The sequence below is a fragment of the Elephas maximus genome, chromosome 3 (assembly GCF_024166365.1).
Source record: "Elephas maximus indicus isolate mEleMax1 chromosome 3, mEleMax1 primary haplotype, whole genome shotgun sequence".
NCBI lineage: Eukaryota > Metazoa > Chordata > Mammalia > Proboscidea > Elephantidae > Elephas > Elephas maximus.
Window position 1 is genome coordinate 45398043 of NC_064821.1, and position 14480 is coordinate 45412522.

A 14480-nucleotide genomic window follows, 5' to 3' on the forward strand; every position below is an offset into this window, starting at 1 on the left:
TGGCGATGCCAAGGTCTGCTGATCTTGCTGAACCACTACGAAAGCAAAAAATAGCGGGAGATCCCAACTATCTAAGGCAGTAAGAAAGTGCAGAGAAGGGACAGTGGCTTACTGTACCTGGTATAGAGGGGCTGCTACCAAAATGCATGTGGCTAAGACCTCAAACAAACAAAAAAAAAAACCCCAAACCCACTGCCATCGAGTTGATTCCAACTTACAGTGACCTTATAGGACAGGATAGAACTGCCCCACAGAGTTTCCAAGGGTATAATCTTTATGGAAGCAGACTGCCACATCTTTCTCCTGTGGAGCAGCTGCTGGGTTCGAACCACCGCCCATCTTTTGGTTAGCAGCCAAATGATTAACCACTGCACCAGCAGGGCTCTCGGCTAAGACTTTATCGAGCCTAAAATGTTACTACAACTACTGGTTTAGGAATATTTTTCCTGATTATGTCAGCCACTCAGATCATTAAATAAATAGAAAGGCGTTGATAAGATTTGCTTTTTTAGGTTGAAAAAGCCATTCATCTCACTGAGGGCGGTCAGGTGTGCTGCTTTTTGCCTGGGAAAGGCTCACCCACTCACCTTTTCTGTAGACTGCCACTTTCAGTAGCAGCCTGTCAGCCCTCACAAAACCTTTCACTTTTTACTGGTTCAAAGTAACTTTGCTCTGTGCAACATGCATTTCCCATTTATGAATCTCTACCTTCAAACCCGCAATGGAAAGAGAAATCTCCTGATAGAGTCTTAATTTGAGGAAATTGGCGCTATGGCCTTACAGTGAACACCTGGAGAGCTGTTACCTCATTAACCTGATTCTCTGCCACGTGCGCTGTCACTGCCAAATTTATAAAGTTAAAAATAACATGAAGATTGCCACACAGGATCAAAGTCAATCACCTGACAATCCTGCCCTTTAATAGTCCATCTTTCACCAAGACGTTGTTGACTTCTGCCCTGGGAGATTACAAATGAGGCTGGGAAGGTTCTCACACAGACCCCACCTGTGGAACTGCTCTTTAAAGCCGAGCAGGATGCAATGTCAGTCCCGGGTGGTACTGACAGCAGCAGCGTCTCATGGTGAAGCACTAAGACCTACCTTCTGGGCGTGTGCAAGCTTGAAGGCCTGCCAGGAAGGGGGATGCCCGGACTCTGGCATATGGCAGAACAGATCACCAGTGTCAAAACTTTCAGTCTTACCGTCCACAAAGCCTGTCACGAGCAGCTCACCATCGATCAAAAACACAGCTTCGCGGCCCCGGTGGGAAGGAAGGCTGGGCCCAATCTTGCTAGACACATTAAGGAAGGACTTTCCTTCAAGGAGCTGGGGGTGGCTGCCAAGAACTCCACTCTAAGCTTGCAGTCTTACCACGCGGAGTTTGCTTTGCTAAGCATGGTTTGGAGACCAAGTGTAGGACTGATTCAACCAACTCAAGTCCCCAAACACAGAACATGCCTGCTCCTGATCCAGTGGGGAGGGTGCGCTCCAAAGAAATACACTGCTGATGGCTCCCGCAAAGGCCTCGTCCAGAATCCGACCACGAGACCAGAGTGAGGGCAGTGGGCCGAGTCTGTCCAGTTCTCACACCAGCAACCGACGAACCCGTAAACCTCTTTGGTATACATACTAACAAGAAAATTAATTAAGCAATGAAATCTAGAAATGAGTAATATCACGAGTTGGTAAAATTCTCTTTCAAACACACATTTTAGGTGTCTGGTACAGTTAACCAAATGTCTCCTTTTTCATGTGGTTTTCACGTACTTCTTATGCAGTATAGATTTCATCCGTGTGATTTCTCTAAGTATTAAAAACATGCGACATTGTTCTTCTCAAGCCTCACAACACCCCTGTGAGGTAGGTGGTATTGACCCCATTTTACAGATGGGGAGATCTAGGCACAGAAAGGTTAAGTGGCTCCTCAAAGGCCTCGTGGCATGGCATGGTGGCGGAGCTGGGCTCTGGCCATGGGGCCACGCCGCCTTCACATTCACATTCATTAGTGCCACTGCAGAGCTGAACGGGAGGATTGCACACTGCGACCCAGTTCCGAATCTACTCCAGAATCAAATAAGCTTCTCACCTCTTAAAGCTTTATGCCTGACTCATAACGCCAACCACTCTCCCCAAACTTGGAAAGAAAAAAAAAAAAAATACTGACTCAAGTGAGGTTACTTGCTCTATGTAAGACTACTTTCATGAGCCGATTTGCTTGAATTTTAGTTGTATTTGCTAAAACCCCTTTGGAAAAGATAGTTTGAAACAGCAGTAGGAACCTAAGGATTCGGAAATCAGAACGTAGGAAACAATAGTTAACAGATTTAAAGTGAAACACAAAAAACTAAACCATGGTAAAATGAAAATAAAATCCCAAATAAATGGAGAGCTATTATTTCTCAATTTGTAAAGACACCCTGCACGGAGCAGGCAGGCATTCACTAAGAACTTGTTGGCTAAAGGGAAAAGGACACATCTTTGATACACCTGTCACTGATAACAGTCCCCCCCCCTTGAAGAAGAGCAGGTGCCAAGATCCTGGGAGAGTCCAAAGGGATCTAGGGTCTCCCTGAACTGGGGGCCGGGTCAGTGTGGCAAGTGTCACTAACAACACGTGATACAAAGCCACACTGGGCCAGAGCATCTTGAGGTGTCTGTGCTTACTTGCTGACCCATAAAAGTGGCAGCTATAAACCCAAAAGGAGGCCCCTTTGAATCTACACCGCTATTATAAAACACAGATATGTAAATATGAGTAAATATATGACTAGCCAAAGCGCCTTACAAGGAAGTTATCTTTAAAAGCGTATAGATGTTTGTTCGTGCATTTGAGGACAGAAATAAAGAGGTTAAAGCTGTGCTGTTTGGGGTTTCCTGTTAAATCAAAGGGTTTAAATGTGTTTCTAACGCTAATAAGCACGGATGCCTGCTTTCTACCGCAAAAGCATTGCTGAAAGCAGTGGCCCGTTTCTCCCAAGGAGTCTTTGTTACAATTTAGACACAATCTCGCCTCCTAGGGATATGGGGCGTGGCCTTGTCTTTCGCCAGGTGGCATTGAAGGGGTTGCTGAGTATTGCTGTTGTGCCTTGCCGGCCTCTCACCTCTCCAACCTCCTCTCACCTCTCCAACCTGGATTCTGCGTAAGAGTGAATCACCTGGTGGGTCCTTTGGTCCTAAGGCCTTCTGACCATTTGGTCTTGAGTGACATTCCCGAAGAGTTTAATTGGTAACATATAAAATGATTAAGAAAGTTTTTCCTGCAAGGTAGCCAGCCAGAGAAGGTGGGTCTCGTCCCAGGCTGAATGGAGCCGGGCCCTCACCCCTGCCTGGCCCTCCGCCGCCCGTTATAGCTCCACCTTGACTCCCTTGATGAAAGGCAGGCCTGTGGGTACCCTCTTCTTGTACTCCAGGTACTCCTCTCCGAAAAAGTGAATCAAGGAGATCTCTTCCTCTTCTGTTCGATCTCGGAAAAACCGCCAAACCGTCAAGGCATAGGCCACCCCGCAGACTGGGTTACAAAGCATCACCTGGCAGAGGGAGGGGACACCAAGCTGGTCAGGGCAGGGTGGGCCTGAAGTCACGCATCCAGCTCATCTGTTTCTCTCCCACGCCCAGAGGAGTTCCGTGCCAAGGGCCCAGGAGACTCTCTGGCACACTGGTGGGATCTCTGAGAGGCAGTCACTCACCCGCTGCTGTTACACCATAGGGAACTGAAAGCACGCCATTACTTTCATGTGGAGCTCAAACTCATCCCTGTAGCTTTCTTTCAGACCCTGGCCTATTGCTGCTCTTACCTGAGATAGAGCTAAAAATTAAAAGGAAAGACCATCTTCTCGGATTCCAACACTCAGGTTAGGGTGACGGCAGCTCCTTCTCCCACCCCCTGAAGCGTGAATTTCCCAAGGTGAAGTTCTGTTCCTGTGCAGGCTGCCTTCCTGTCCTGGCCCTCCGCCACACCCTAAAGCAGGCCCCGCCTCTTCCCTCCACAGCCTTTGCCTCCACAGGAGATACCCTGTTACCCAACTTAGCTTCTGAGAACACTTCCATCAAATCACTCCCCTGCTCAGGAAGCTGGAACACCTCAACCCCAGCTCCTTAGCCCAGCACTCAAGGCCCTGCAAGCAGCACCTCAGCCCCCTCCTTCCAGTCCTTTCCGTCTCCCTCCTCCCCAGTGTTCATACTGTCCACCTCTTACCTCCTTCACTCATGTGTTTTTTCCACTTTTTGAGGATGTTTTCCCCACGGATCCACAGCCAAACAGTCCTTTATAGCCAAAAGCATGCCCCAGCTGCTGGAGGAGCCTCCCCACCCCACCTGCCCATTGCCTGGCCCCACTGAGTCCCCAGGCAGGTGTCTCTTTCCTCAGGTAAGCCACCGGCACCTACAGACTTATTCTTGACCACTGCTAATCCTGCACTTGCTGTGTTCCCAGCACCAGGCGAAGCCCTTCACGCCCACCAGGCCATTAAGCCTCCCAGCAAATCTCAGGGCAATGCTGCAACTCCCACTTTAATACAAGGAAGGGGAGGCCCATTGGTGGAGCCAGAACTGGACCAGCCACACCCATCATGGAGCCATGAAACCCACCTGCTGCAATGGGAACAGCATCACCGGTGGTACAAAATTGGAAATACTGAGTTTCGTACACAGCCAGCTTAAGTGTGCTGTCAAAGTCTTGTTTGATTTACACACACATATGTGTGCGCTGGGTCATGATCTAAAAAGATCTGTGGTTGGAAAGGTATGGAAACGCTCTAGTCCTTGAGCCCTTGGGTGTATGGTAAGTATTTATGACCCAAGCCAAACCCACTGCCGTCGAGTCGATTCTGACTCATAGCGACCCTATAGGACAGAGTAGAACTGCCCCATAGTTTCCAAGGAGCACCTGGCAGATTCAATCTGCCAACCTCTTGGTTTGCAGCCATAGCACTTAACCACTACACCACTAAGGTTTCCAGTATTTATGACAGGTGTCACTATTCAACTAACATCAGGGTGTTCCAGGGAACGTGACTGGGAGTGCAGGAGCTTTACACGTTGCAGGAATACAAGTTTTAGAATAAATCTGATGGTGGAACAGTTGGAAGAAGGATGGTTGGTTGCACAAGCTGAAGGATGTCATCAGTGTCACTGAGTTGGACAGGTAGAAATTGTTGAAATGGTGCATGGCTGTGCATATGTTCACTCACACACACATACAACCCAAAAACAAAACCAGTAAAACCAAGTCTTTCTCTTTCTTGGCCATGCAATTCTATTCTATACCAAACACATTTTTCTAATGAGAAATAAATTAGAAAAAGTAGAGGCAAATCATAAAATAAATGAATTAAATAAATCTTATGCTGTAACCTGTCACCTTTGGGGGGCCGCCAGAGAGTCCTCACTGACCATGCGTTGCCGATCGAGGCCTGAGGGCTCTGCCTTGATTTCCCCAAAGAGGTGACAAACTGTCCGTATTCTATTCACCTTCTCTGGGCCAAGAGTACAGATTCAAGACAACTATCGAGAAACAAAGGCTGTCTGCTGTCTGAGACAGGACAAAGTAACAAGCTCACCTTACACCTCATGCATGCCCTTGGCCTCACTACCGTATTTCCACGCAAACAACGCGGCTTCTACGTTTGTATGCCCACCTGTGTCCTCCCTCCTACCGGGTACTTTCATAAGCTGCTATGCTGATTTTTTTTTAACATGTTTGCTGTGAAAAAATCAGCACGGCATTCTGGAAAATAAAATACCTTGGCTGGGGTGGAGGGCATGGTTGGCAAACGAATGTAGAAGACGCATTATTTGTGTAAAAATACTGCAATACTTAGGTCTAAGGAAATCAGCTGTCATTATTCCACTAGGTTAGGCAGTGGGTGCTCCTGTACTCAGCCCATGGGGTGCTGTAGATCTAGGTGAAGGAGGCAGAGAAGGGGTACAACAGCAGATGGGGTCACAACACCTAGAATCACCAGGACTTCACAAGCTTAGGACATCCATTAGGCAGAGTAAAAGTACTCATGATTATATCCGTTCTCCCAACTACTGACTTCTACTTGATTATCACTTCATAAGTGCAATGAACAACCTTGAGACTACCCTAAAAACCACTGAGTTGTACACTTTAAAACAGTGACTTGTATATAAATTGTATCTTTAAAAACTGTAAAAGAAAAAAAAAATTCAAAGGGGCCAGTCTCATATTGTATACTATACCTGGGTTCCGATACTCCAGTAAAACCACCCAACATAAGAAGGGTGCCGGAACCAAGCGTACACTCCACTCGTCACCAGAGTATGCGTGTCTGACTTTTCATTCTGCACCACGTGGTTGAAGTTGGAACCAGCTGTAAACATGGCCGCTTTCCTCAGACACTCCCCAAAGACTACCATCAGCAGCCCGGTTGCACTCAGCCAGGTGATCTGCTTCAGTTCTGTGGGAGAGAGATATCAGTGACAAATGGAAAACTGTGGAGTCCTCCCCTTTCGCTGCTTAAAATGAACCTATTTCTCCAAAGATGGAAACATTAGAAAACATGCTAGTGGGCAGTTAGCATTTGCCATCACCACATTAAAGTTTAATTATGAGCGAAACACAGTTCCCGAAGTTGGGCTGTTCATCTGTTTACTTCAAAGTGGCCACAACCCTGTTAGAGAGCCAAGACAAACAGGTCCTCCCCTCCTAGAGCGATGGGCTCTCTGGTTCACATCCCACCGTCCCTTCACTTAGGGACCACAGGTACAGCTAAGTGAAGTAGCTAAGTGAAGTAGAGAACTACTAACCTAAAGGTTGGAGGTCTGAATCTACCCAGTGGCACCACGGGATAAAAGCCTGGGAATCAGCTTCTGTTAAGATTGTTGCTGGGTGCCGTCTAGTACATTTCGACTCACAGCAACCCCATGTAATAGAGTAGAACTGTCCCATAGGGTTTTCTTGGCTGTATTCTTTATGGGAGCAGATTGCCAGGTTTTTTCTTCTGTGGGGTGGCTGGGTGGGTTCAAACTGCCAACTTTTTGGTTAGCGGCTGAGTGCTTAACCATCGTGCCACCAGGGATCCTCCGTAAAGATCATAGCCAAGAAAATCCTATGGATCACAGTTCTACTCTGTAGCACACGGGGTGAGCACGGGTCAGAACCAACTTGATGGCAATGTGTTTGGTTTGGGAGCCACACATGTTTTCTTTCATTTACTGTAGGAAGTTCAATTCCAGAATGGGTTCCAGATGAAAAGGTTTATTGCTAATAAAATCTTCACCTAAAATTTCTCAAATCATACCAAAAAAAAAACCCAAACCCATTGCCATGAAGTCAGCTGACTTATAGTGACCCTATAAGAAAGAGTAGAATTGCCCCATATGGTTTGTAAGGCTATAATCTTTACGGCATCAGGCTGCCACATCTTTCTCCTACAGAGCGGCTGGTGGGTTTGAATCACTGACTTTTCGGTTAGCAGCCAAGCACTTAACCACTGTGCCACCAGGACTCCTTTCACAAGTCACAGGAAATAAATATACCCAAATGTCCTCTAATTGCAAAATCAGAAATCTAGCTATTAAGAGTTAGGAAGTCACACTACATGGTGTTCTGTATTATGTGAGGTTTAAAGCAAAAGGTTAACATGTTCTCAATTCAGAATCCAGAAGCGGAGTTCCCAGGCAGTGCTTGTTCTTATAAATAGCTTAGTAAGGATCGAGGTCTGGGGGAAAACCGCTCACAGGGATTAGGCCCGAGAGGTGGACCAATGTCACTGTCTTGGCTTTCGTGGAAGCCAACCTTCTCCCCTTCAGAGGGGAAAGCAGGGCACACTAACCTGGCCAGAAGATATTTTCGAGTGTGAATTCTATCCAAGAAGAAAGGGCAGCTACGGTATACTCCAGACTGTGATTCAGGAGAAAGGAATCCAAGGATAGACTTTTGGGATTATTGACTGCCGTCACTAAGTATTCAGAATAGTGGAACAATGACAGGGAGCACATGTACCTATTGAAAAACAAAAAGAGAGACAAATCGGGGCAAGGGAACCAAGTTAGCCATAAACAAAAGTACGGATTTGGGCCTGCTAACTGTCCCTGAATTTTATAAGGAAATACCTGTTGTCACCTGCCTGGAGAAGCCATCAGGTGCCTATATGTAGTGTTACCCTTAGGTTTGCAGAGAGTGGGCTTTAAAGGGACTATGTTTGAACATCATCAGAAAAAGGAGGTTAGGAAGGCATTATGTACCCTTCAGCCCTTTTAAAACGACAACACACATGGAAAAACAAGAAAGAGGAAAACATCAAAATAGACTAGTGATATATGTCGGATATGAAAGTTCAACAAAACCGAAATCATTCCAGCCAAGCAGAATTAGATGGCTAAGCCTATTGATAATAGGAGATGAAGCTTTTAACCTTGATGCCACTGGTTCATATCCAGGTCAGGGACTAGAAGGCTCAAGGGACTGAAATAAGAGTGTAGGGGAAAATCCTACACTGGCCACGGGGACTGCACTAGATGTGACCTAACGGAAATTAGAGACGGAAATGGCCCACGAAGACAAGCTGGAGCCTTGCCCCTTCCAGTCACTGAGGATCTGTGTCCCCTTCCAGGAAGGGCGCGTCACCTCACTGAACACTGTCCCTGCAGCTACAGTGCAGTTGAGGGCACCTGTTAGGAGTGTGCCCAGGAGACCTTTTCTGCCTGCGACAGAAACAACCAACAGGCAGGAAACCACAAGGTTCGAGATGTAGAAATCTTGGCAGAAACTAGTGAAATCGTTTCCACAGAACCCTAAACTGCCTTGGCCAGTCAAAGATGAGATGCCGGGAGAAGGATGGGCGGCTGCTGACCCTCTGACTTGGCCACCCTCTCCTCAAAACCATTATTCCAAAAATACTTCTTACCAGCCAAAGTGATTCCAAGAAGACTGGCTAAAACTTAGCAGCATGCCGCAGCCAAAGACAAAACCAAGGAAACATGCTCGAATGGCTATCTGAAATAGACCCAAAAGAGCTCAGTCACCCGGCCGTTCTGGGAGCACAAAACCAGGCTGCTGGCTTTCCTGGGATAAGTAGGCCACTTGCAGTAACAGAGCAGATTTGCTTAGCAGTTAAGGGGCTGAAGTCTGGTGGCCTGAGTTCAAATCCCACTGGCACCCCTCACTGGCTGTACGGCCTTGGGCAAGTTACTTAACCTCTCTGGGTCTGTTTCCCATCCACAAAGTGGGAATAACAACAGTACCTACCTCTTAGGACTGCTGAGATTACCTACGTAAAGCACTTAGAAGTGCTACATTAAGTTTTAGCTGCCATTACTATTATTCAGGGCTGGGGGAATATTCCGGAAATCCTGCTTATGGGCAGGATCTTCCCAAATCCCTTCAGCCAACCTGGCCAGGGTACCCGGAGTTGCACGCCCAGCCCTCTCCACGGACATGCGGGGCCTTAGACCTCAGACTTGGCAGCAGGTGAAGCTCCACACCTTAAATTACATAAAAGAACTGAGAGGCTCCCTCCTCCCCACCCCAGCGCATCTGTCGCAGGTGCTGAGTGGCACGAACTGCAATTGAACACCCACTCCACCGGGTGGAGGGAGCCCAGCACCGGACGCCCCCAGAGCCCTGAGAGGCGAGAACGTTCTTCCGACCTGAACCTGGGAATCAAAAGCACGCCCATGGGAGGGGCGCCCTCCCCGCGGATCCCGCTCTTGGCAGCCCTGGCCCTGGGGGAAAAGGTGCGGGGTCCCTGCCGCGGCCCGCTACCCGCCCAGTCCTCGTCCCGCCCCGCCTGGCCCGCACCTGGTAGCGCGGGGGCCGGTAGAGCAGCAGCAGCAGCGCGTTGAGCCCAGCCACGTAGAGCGCCAGCCCGGTGCGGCCCTGCAGGCCGGCGTGTGTGAGCAGCGGCAACGCGAGCACCGAGGCTCCCAGCAGAAAGGTGGCGAGGCTAAGGCGCGCCTCGGAACCCGGAGGAGCCCGCGCCATGCAGCCGGCCATGGCGCAGGCCGGCGAACGACCGAGAGTCAGCAGCGGCTGCTGTAGCCCCGGGAAACCCGCCGGCCGCGCCTGCGCACTGCGCCGCCGAAGCCGCGCGGGGAAGGGCAGGCTGCCCGCAGCTACGCGCCCGCTGATAGTTCTCGCGAGACCGTGACCCTGCAGGGCTGCTGGCCTGAATTTGGCGGGAGCGCGCCGCCCCGCCCCGCCCCGCCCCGCCCCGCCCCGCCCGCCCGCGTCTCTTTGGGGACCCCTGACCCGGGCCGAGTGGCGGCGGGACCGGGGCTACCGTGCGCCTCAATCCTGGGTTCAGAAGTAATCGCCGGCGTCTGCCGCAAGTTTCCCCCAAACTCAGGAATGTCCTGTCCGAAGAAATCACTTGAAATTTGAAACGACCCCACACCAGGCCCAGCCCCCCATCGTCCTTCCCCTCGAACTCCGAAGCCTGCCAACCTCCTGCGCGCAGGCGCGAACAGGGCAGCTCCCTTCCCCCTCCCCGGAGTCCGCGGACCGTGTGAGTGCTCGGGCCGCTCGCACCTCTCTGCACAGGGCTCCCCGGGCGTCCTTGGAAGCCTCCTAAATACCCTCCTACACTCGGGCATCAGGCGAGGGGATCATCGATCATTTAAATCCGCGTGTAAATACTCAGGATAGGTTAAGTTTTTTCAAAAGCAGAATAAAAAGTTTGGGATTGAATTGGCTTGGGGGGAAAAAAAAAAGATGTATAGGAGCCTGGAACAAGGATTGAGATGTATACCAAAGTTTAGCATCAAGAATGCTGGGCGATTTTTATTGTTTTCTCTATATGTTCTTCTATTTTCCATATTGCCTATAATGAACGTATATGTTTTACAATCAGAAATCGCTCTTTACTTTTTTAAAGGGTACGGGAAGTCACAGAACGGTGATGGAGGAGAAAGTCAAGTAAACGGATGAGTGGATACACTGGTGGGTGGGTGAGCAGGGGCCGAGTAAGGGTGGAGAGGAGAGAGGAGAGGCAACCCAGGGAGAGTCAGAGGATGGGAGCGCAGAGGCCAAAGAGGCTGCAGGGAAGAGACTCAGAGCTTGGCCTTGGGACCCATGGAGTCGCAGCCCGCCTGCTGCTGGAAATGAGAACAAGGGCATCCACAGGAGGGCCGGCTCAGCGTTCTCACAGGCAGAGGCGACAAGCCTGAGGCAGGATAGGGGACAGGCCCCGGGGGAGGAGGAAGGAGTCTGGGTAGCTGAGCTAGAGGGATGAAGAGTCTGGCTGGCATCCCATGCCCCCCCACTGCTGCATCCTGGCTTTGTAGCCTTGGGCAAATCCTGTGGGCCTCGGCTTCTGTAAAATGGGGGTCCTGATCTGACTGTCACACAACGATGCACTTCTATAAAGTACTATAAAACAAAAGCAAACCTGTTGCCGTGGAGTTGATTCCAACTCAAAGCAACCCTATAGGTCAGAGTAGAACTGGCCCCATAGGGTTTCTGAGGAGAGGCTGGTGGATTTGAACTGCCGACATTTTGGTTAGCAGATATAAAATGTTGTAGCTCTTAACCACTGCACCACCAGGGCTCCATAAAGTACTATAAGTACTTCTGTAAGTCCATAAGTACTTCTGTAAAAGCCCAAACCAAAAAGAAAAACCAAACCCGTTGCTGTCCAGTAGATTGTGACTCATAGTGACCCTGTAGGACAAAGTAGGATTGCCCCATATGGTTTCCAAGGAGCACCTAGTGGATTCGAACTGCCGACCTTTTGGTTAGCAGCCATAGGTCTTAACCACTATGCCACCAAGGCTTGCATAAAAGTCCAAGGTACTTCTATAAAGCCCCAAAATACCAAAACTAAGCCCGTTGCCATTGAGTTGATTCTGATTCATGGCAATCCCATTTACAGAGTAGAACTGCTCCGTAGCGTTTTGTTGGGTGTAATCTTAACAGAAGCAGACCACCAGGCCTTTCTTCCACGGTACCCCTGAGTGAGTTCGAACCACCAACCTTTAGGTTAGTAGTCAAGGGCAAACTATTTCGGTCACCTAGAGACCACTTATAAAAGCCAGTACCATTTCTAAATCAGGCTCAGAATACATTTGCTAAATTTGGATTATGGAAATTTAATGTTTAATAATCCAAAGGCACTCACTTGCAGCGCCAAGTGTTCCTGCAGGCTGAGAGATGGAGCTCCTGGCCCTGCCCTAAATTTCTCAGGGCCTCCCCCGATTTAGGACCCCTGTGCCAAGATGCCTCAAGGCCACTAGAGGGCACTCATTGCATCCTCACTCCTGGGAGGGTGCGTGGTCCTGCGGGGGGGCGGGGGGAGCCACTCCCTGAAGTTCCCCCTCTGGTCGTTGGCACTTGCCCTCTACCCTCTCTTTCTGGCCCCGATTTACCCCTGGAGGCTGTCACCATTCTGGAGGCACAGAGTAATATGTCATTCAGACCAGAGAGCTAGAACCTATGAAGCCCTCTCCTCGACTCATCACCTCCCTAAGCCCTTCATCTTCATCAGCCCCATCCTGGAGAATGGGAAGAGAAGGGAGACAGTCCTCCCAGGCAGGGCCATATCTAGGGAAGGGGCAGTTTTGAAGTCGCTGAAGTCGCTAAATGTGCCAGGGCCTGCACACACAAGCCTGCACCCAAACGGTCACATACAAACACACTCAGAGACGCAGTCATTCACAGACAGACAGAGACCTGCTTTTGAAATCGGATCAGACAAATCCAGCATGCACCAGGCTCTCCAGTGTGGAAAGCATAAGGTGGGGGGGGGGATGGGAAACCTACAAAAATGTAAGAAAATAAAGAAAAACTACTCTGCCTTGGGGATCCCTTGCTGCCTTTCCTTGTAAATAAGCATTTGAATGTGTTTTGTTCTAGGCACTAGGAGGCCAGCACAAAAGGAGCCCTTTCTCTTGCAGGAAGATCCCTTTGCAGCTCCCCTTATCCCCCCTTCTGTCAGCCTGCCATCCGCCCACCCGGTGAGGTGGCTTTTCTTCCTGGGCCCACGTGGGGACCCCTCCTGTTTTAGAGAGTGCTAAGAACCACCTTGTAACATTTGCAAGTTAAACTGCAGGCTGAGAATAAATTAGTCCTTTCTTAAAAAGGGGAGCCCTGGTGGCACAATGATTAAGTGCTCAGTTGCTAACCAAAAGGTTGTCAGTTTGAACCCCACCAGCTGCTCCGCAGGAGAAAGATGTGCTAGTCTGCTTCTGTAAAGATTACAGCCTTGGAAACCCTATGGGGCAGTTCTACTCTGCCCTAAAGGGTCGCTGTGAGTTGTGAGCAAGAGTCCCTGGGTAGTGCAAATGGTTAACTGGCTCAGCTGCTAACCGAAAGTTTGGAGGTTCAAGCCCATCCACGGGCACCTAGGAAAAAAGGCTTTGTAATCTACTTCTAAGAACTCAGCGATTGAAAACCCTGTGGAGCACGGTTCTACTCTGACACACATGCGGTTGCCGTGAGTTGGTGCCGACTTGACGGCACCCAGTTTTTCCATTGAGCAAGAAAGAATGTAGAGAGTAGGGAAGCCCTGGGCAGCCAGGAGGCAGTGCAAGGATGAGCCCTCCCCTCTGTTATGGATTGAATTTGGTCCTCCCGAAATCTGTGTTGTAAATCCTAACCTGTGGTTATAATCCCACTTGGGAATGGGTTGTCTTGTTATGTTAATGAGGCAGAATTAGGGTAGGATGTACCTTGAATCGACGGCAGTGGGTTTAAGTGGGTGGGTACCTTGAATCAATCTCTTTTGAGATATAAAAGAGATTAAATAAGCGAGCAGAGCAGAGATGGGGGGAGATGCCAAGCCACATGAAGATTGCCCAGGAGCAGAAGCCCAAAGAGACAAGGACCTTCCTCCAAAGCGGAGAGAGAAAGCCTTCCCCTAGAGCTGGCACCCTGAATTCAGACTTCTAGCCTCCTAAACCGAGAAAATAAATTCCTGTTTGTTAAAGCCAGCCACATATGGTATTTCTGTTACAGCAGCACTAGATGACTAAAACACTTTCGGTAGATGGATAACCAAGCGCCTCAACCCACACCAGCGTCCTAGGATGGAAAGTTTGCTCCTGTCCTAAGTGTTATCCAGTGATTTTGGAAATAATATTGAAGCCGTTGTTCCCTGTCCTAGAATGTGACCCAGCTGAAGCTGGACTCAAAAGGACCACAAGGACTCACAAGGATACATCAGCTGGGCCCTGAGGTATACAGACAATAGTTAGGACAATCTTTGAAAACATTTTTTAGGAAAACTTTCACATAAACAGGAAACCCTGGCAGTGTAGGGGTTAAGAGCTATGGCTGCTAACCAAAAGGTCGGAAGTTGGAATCCACCAGGCGCTCCTTGGAAATTCTCTGGGTCAGTTCTATTGTCCTGTTGGATAGCTATGAGTCAGAACTGACTGGACAGCAAGGGGTTTTCACATAAACAAATCATAAAACAGAGCACAAAAGACCCACATACTTTCCACTCTTACCTTTTTTTTTTTTTTACTAGCATTTAGTGAATAGTAAGATTTGTTGGACCAATGAGGACCTTCCTGAC

General features: G+C 49.1%; 1 protein-coding gene across 1 annotated transcript; it reads right to left on the reverse strand.

The window, feature by feature from the left end:
* Window positions 1-257: 257 nt before the first annotated feature.
* On the reverse strand, window positions 258-10030 carry ICMT (isoprenylcysteine carboxyl methyltransferase). Its single transcript, XM_049877750.1, has 5 exons — window positions 9767-10030; window positions 8874-8962; window positions 7800-7969; window positions 6205-6422; window positions 258-3527 (listed from the first exon to the last, which is right to left on the reverse strand). Exons 1-5 carry the CDS (start codon window positions 9959-9961, stop codon window positions 3345-3347), a joined length of 855 nt encoding a protein of 284 aa, XP_049733707.1. The 5' UTR covers window positions 9962-10030; the 3' UTR covers window positions 258-3344.
* Between the last annotated feature and the right edge of the window lie 4450 nt (window positions 10031-14480).

What these genes read in the sequence shown, in the direction of transcription:
- ICMT (XM_049877750.1), bottom strand. Translation starts at nt 9,961, where the DNA reads ATGGCCGGCTGCATGGCGCGGGCTCCTCCGGGTTCCGAGGCGCGCCTT. An exon ending in ACCGGCCCCCGCGCTACCAG is followed by an intron (nt 8,963 to 9,766) that starts GTGCGGGCCAGG and finishes GGTCTATTTCAG; the next exon opens with ATAGCCATTCGAGCATGTTT. An exon ending in CGAAAATATCTTCTGGCCAG is followed by an intron (nt 6,423 to 7,799) that starts GTTAGTGTGCCC and finishes TCTCTCCCACAG; the next exon opens with AACTGAAGCAGATCACCTGG.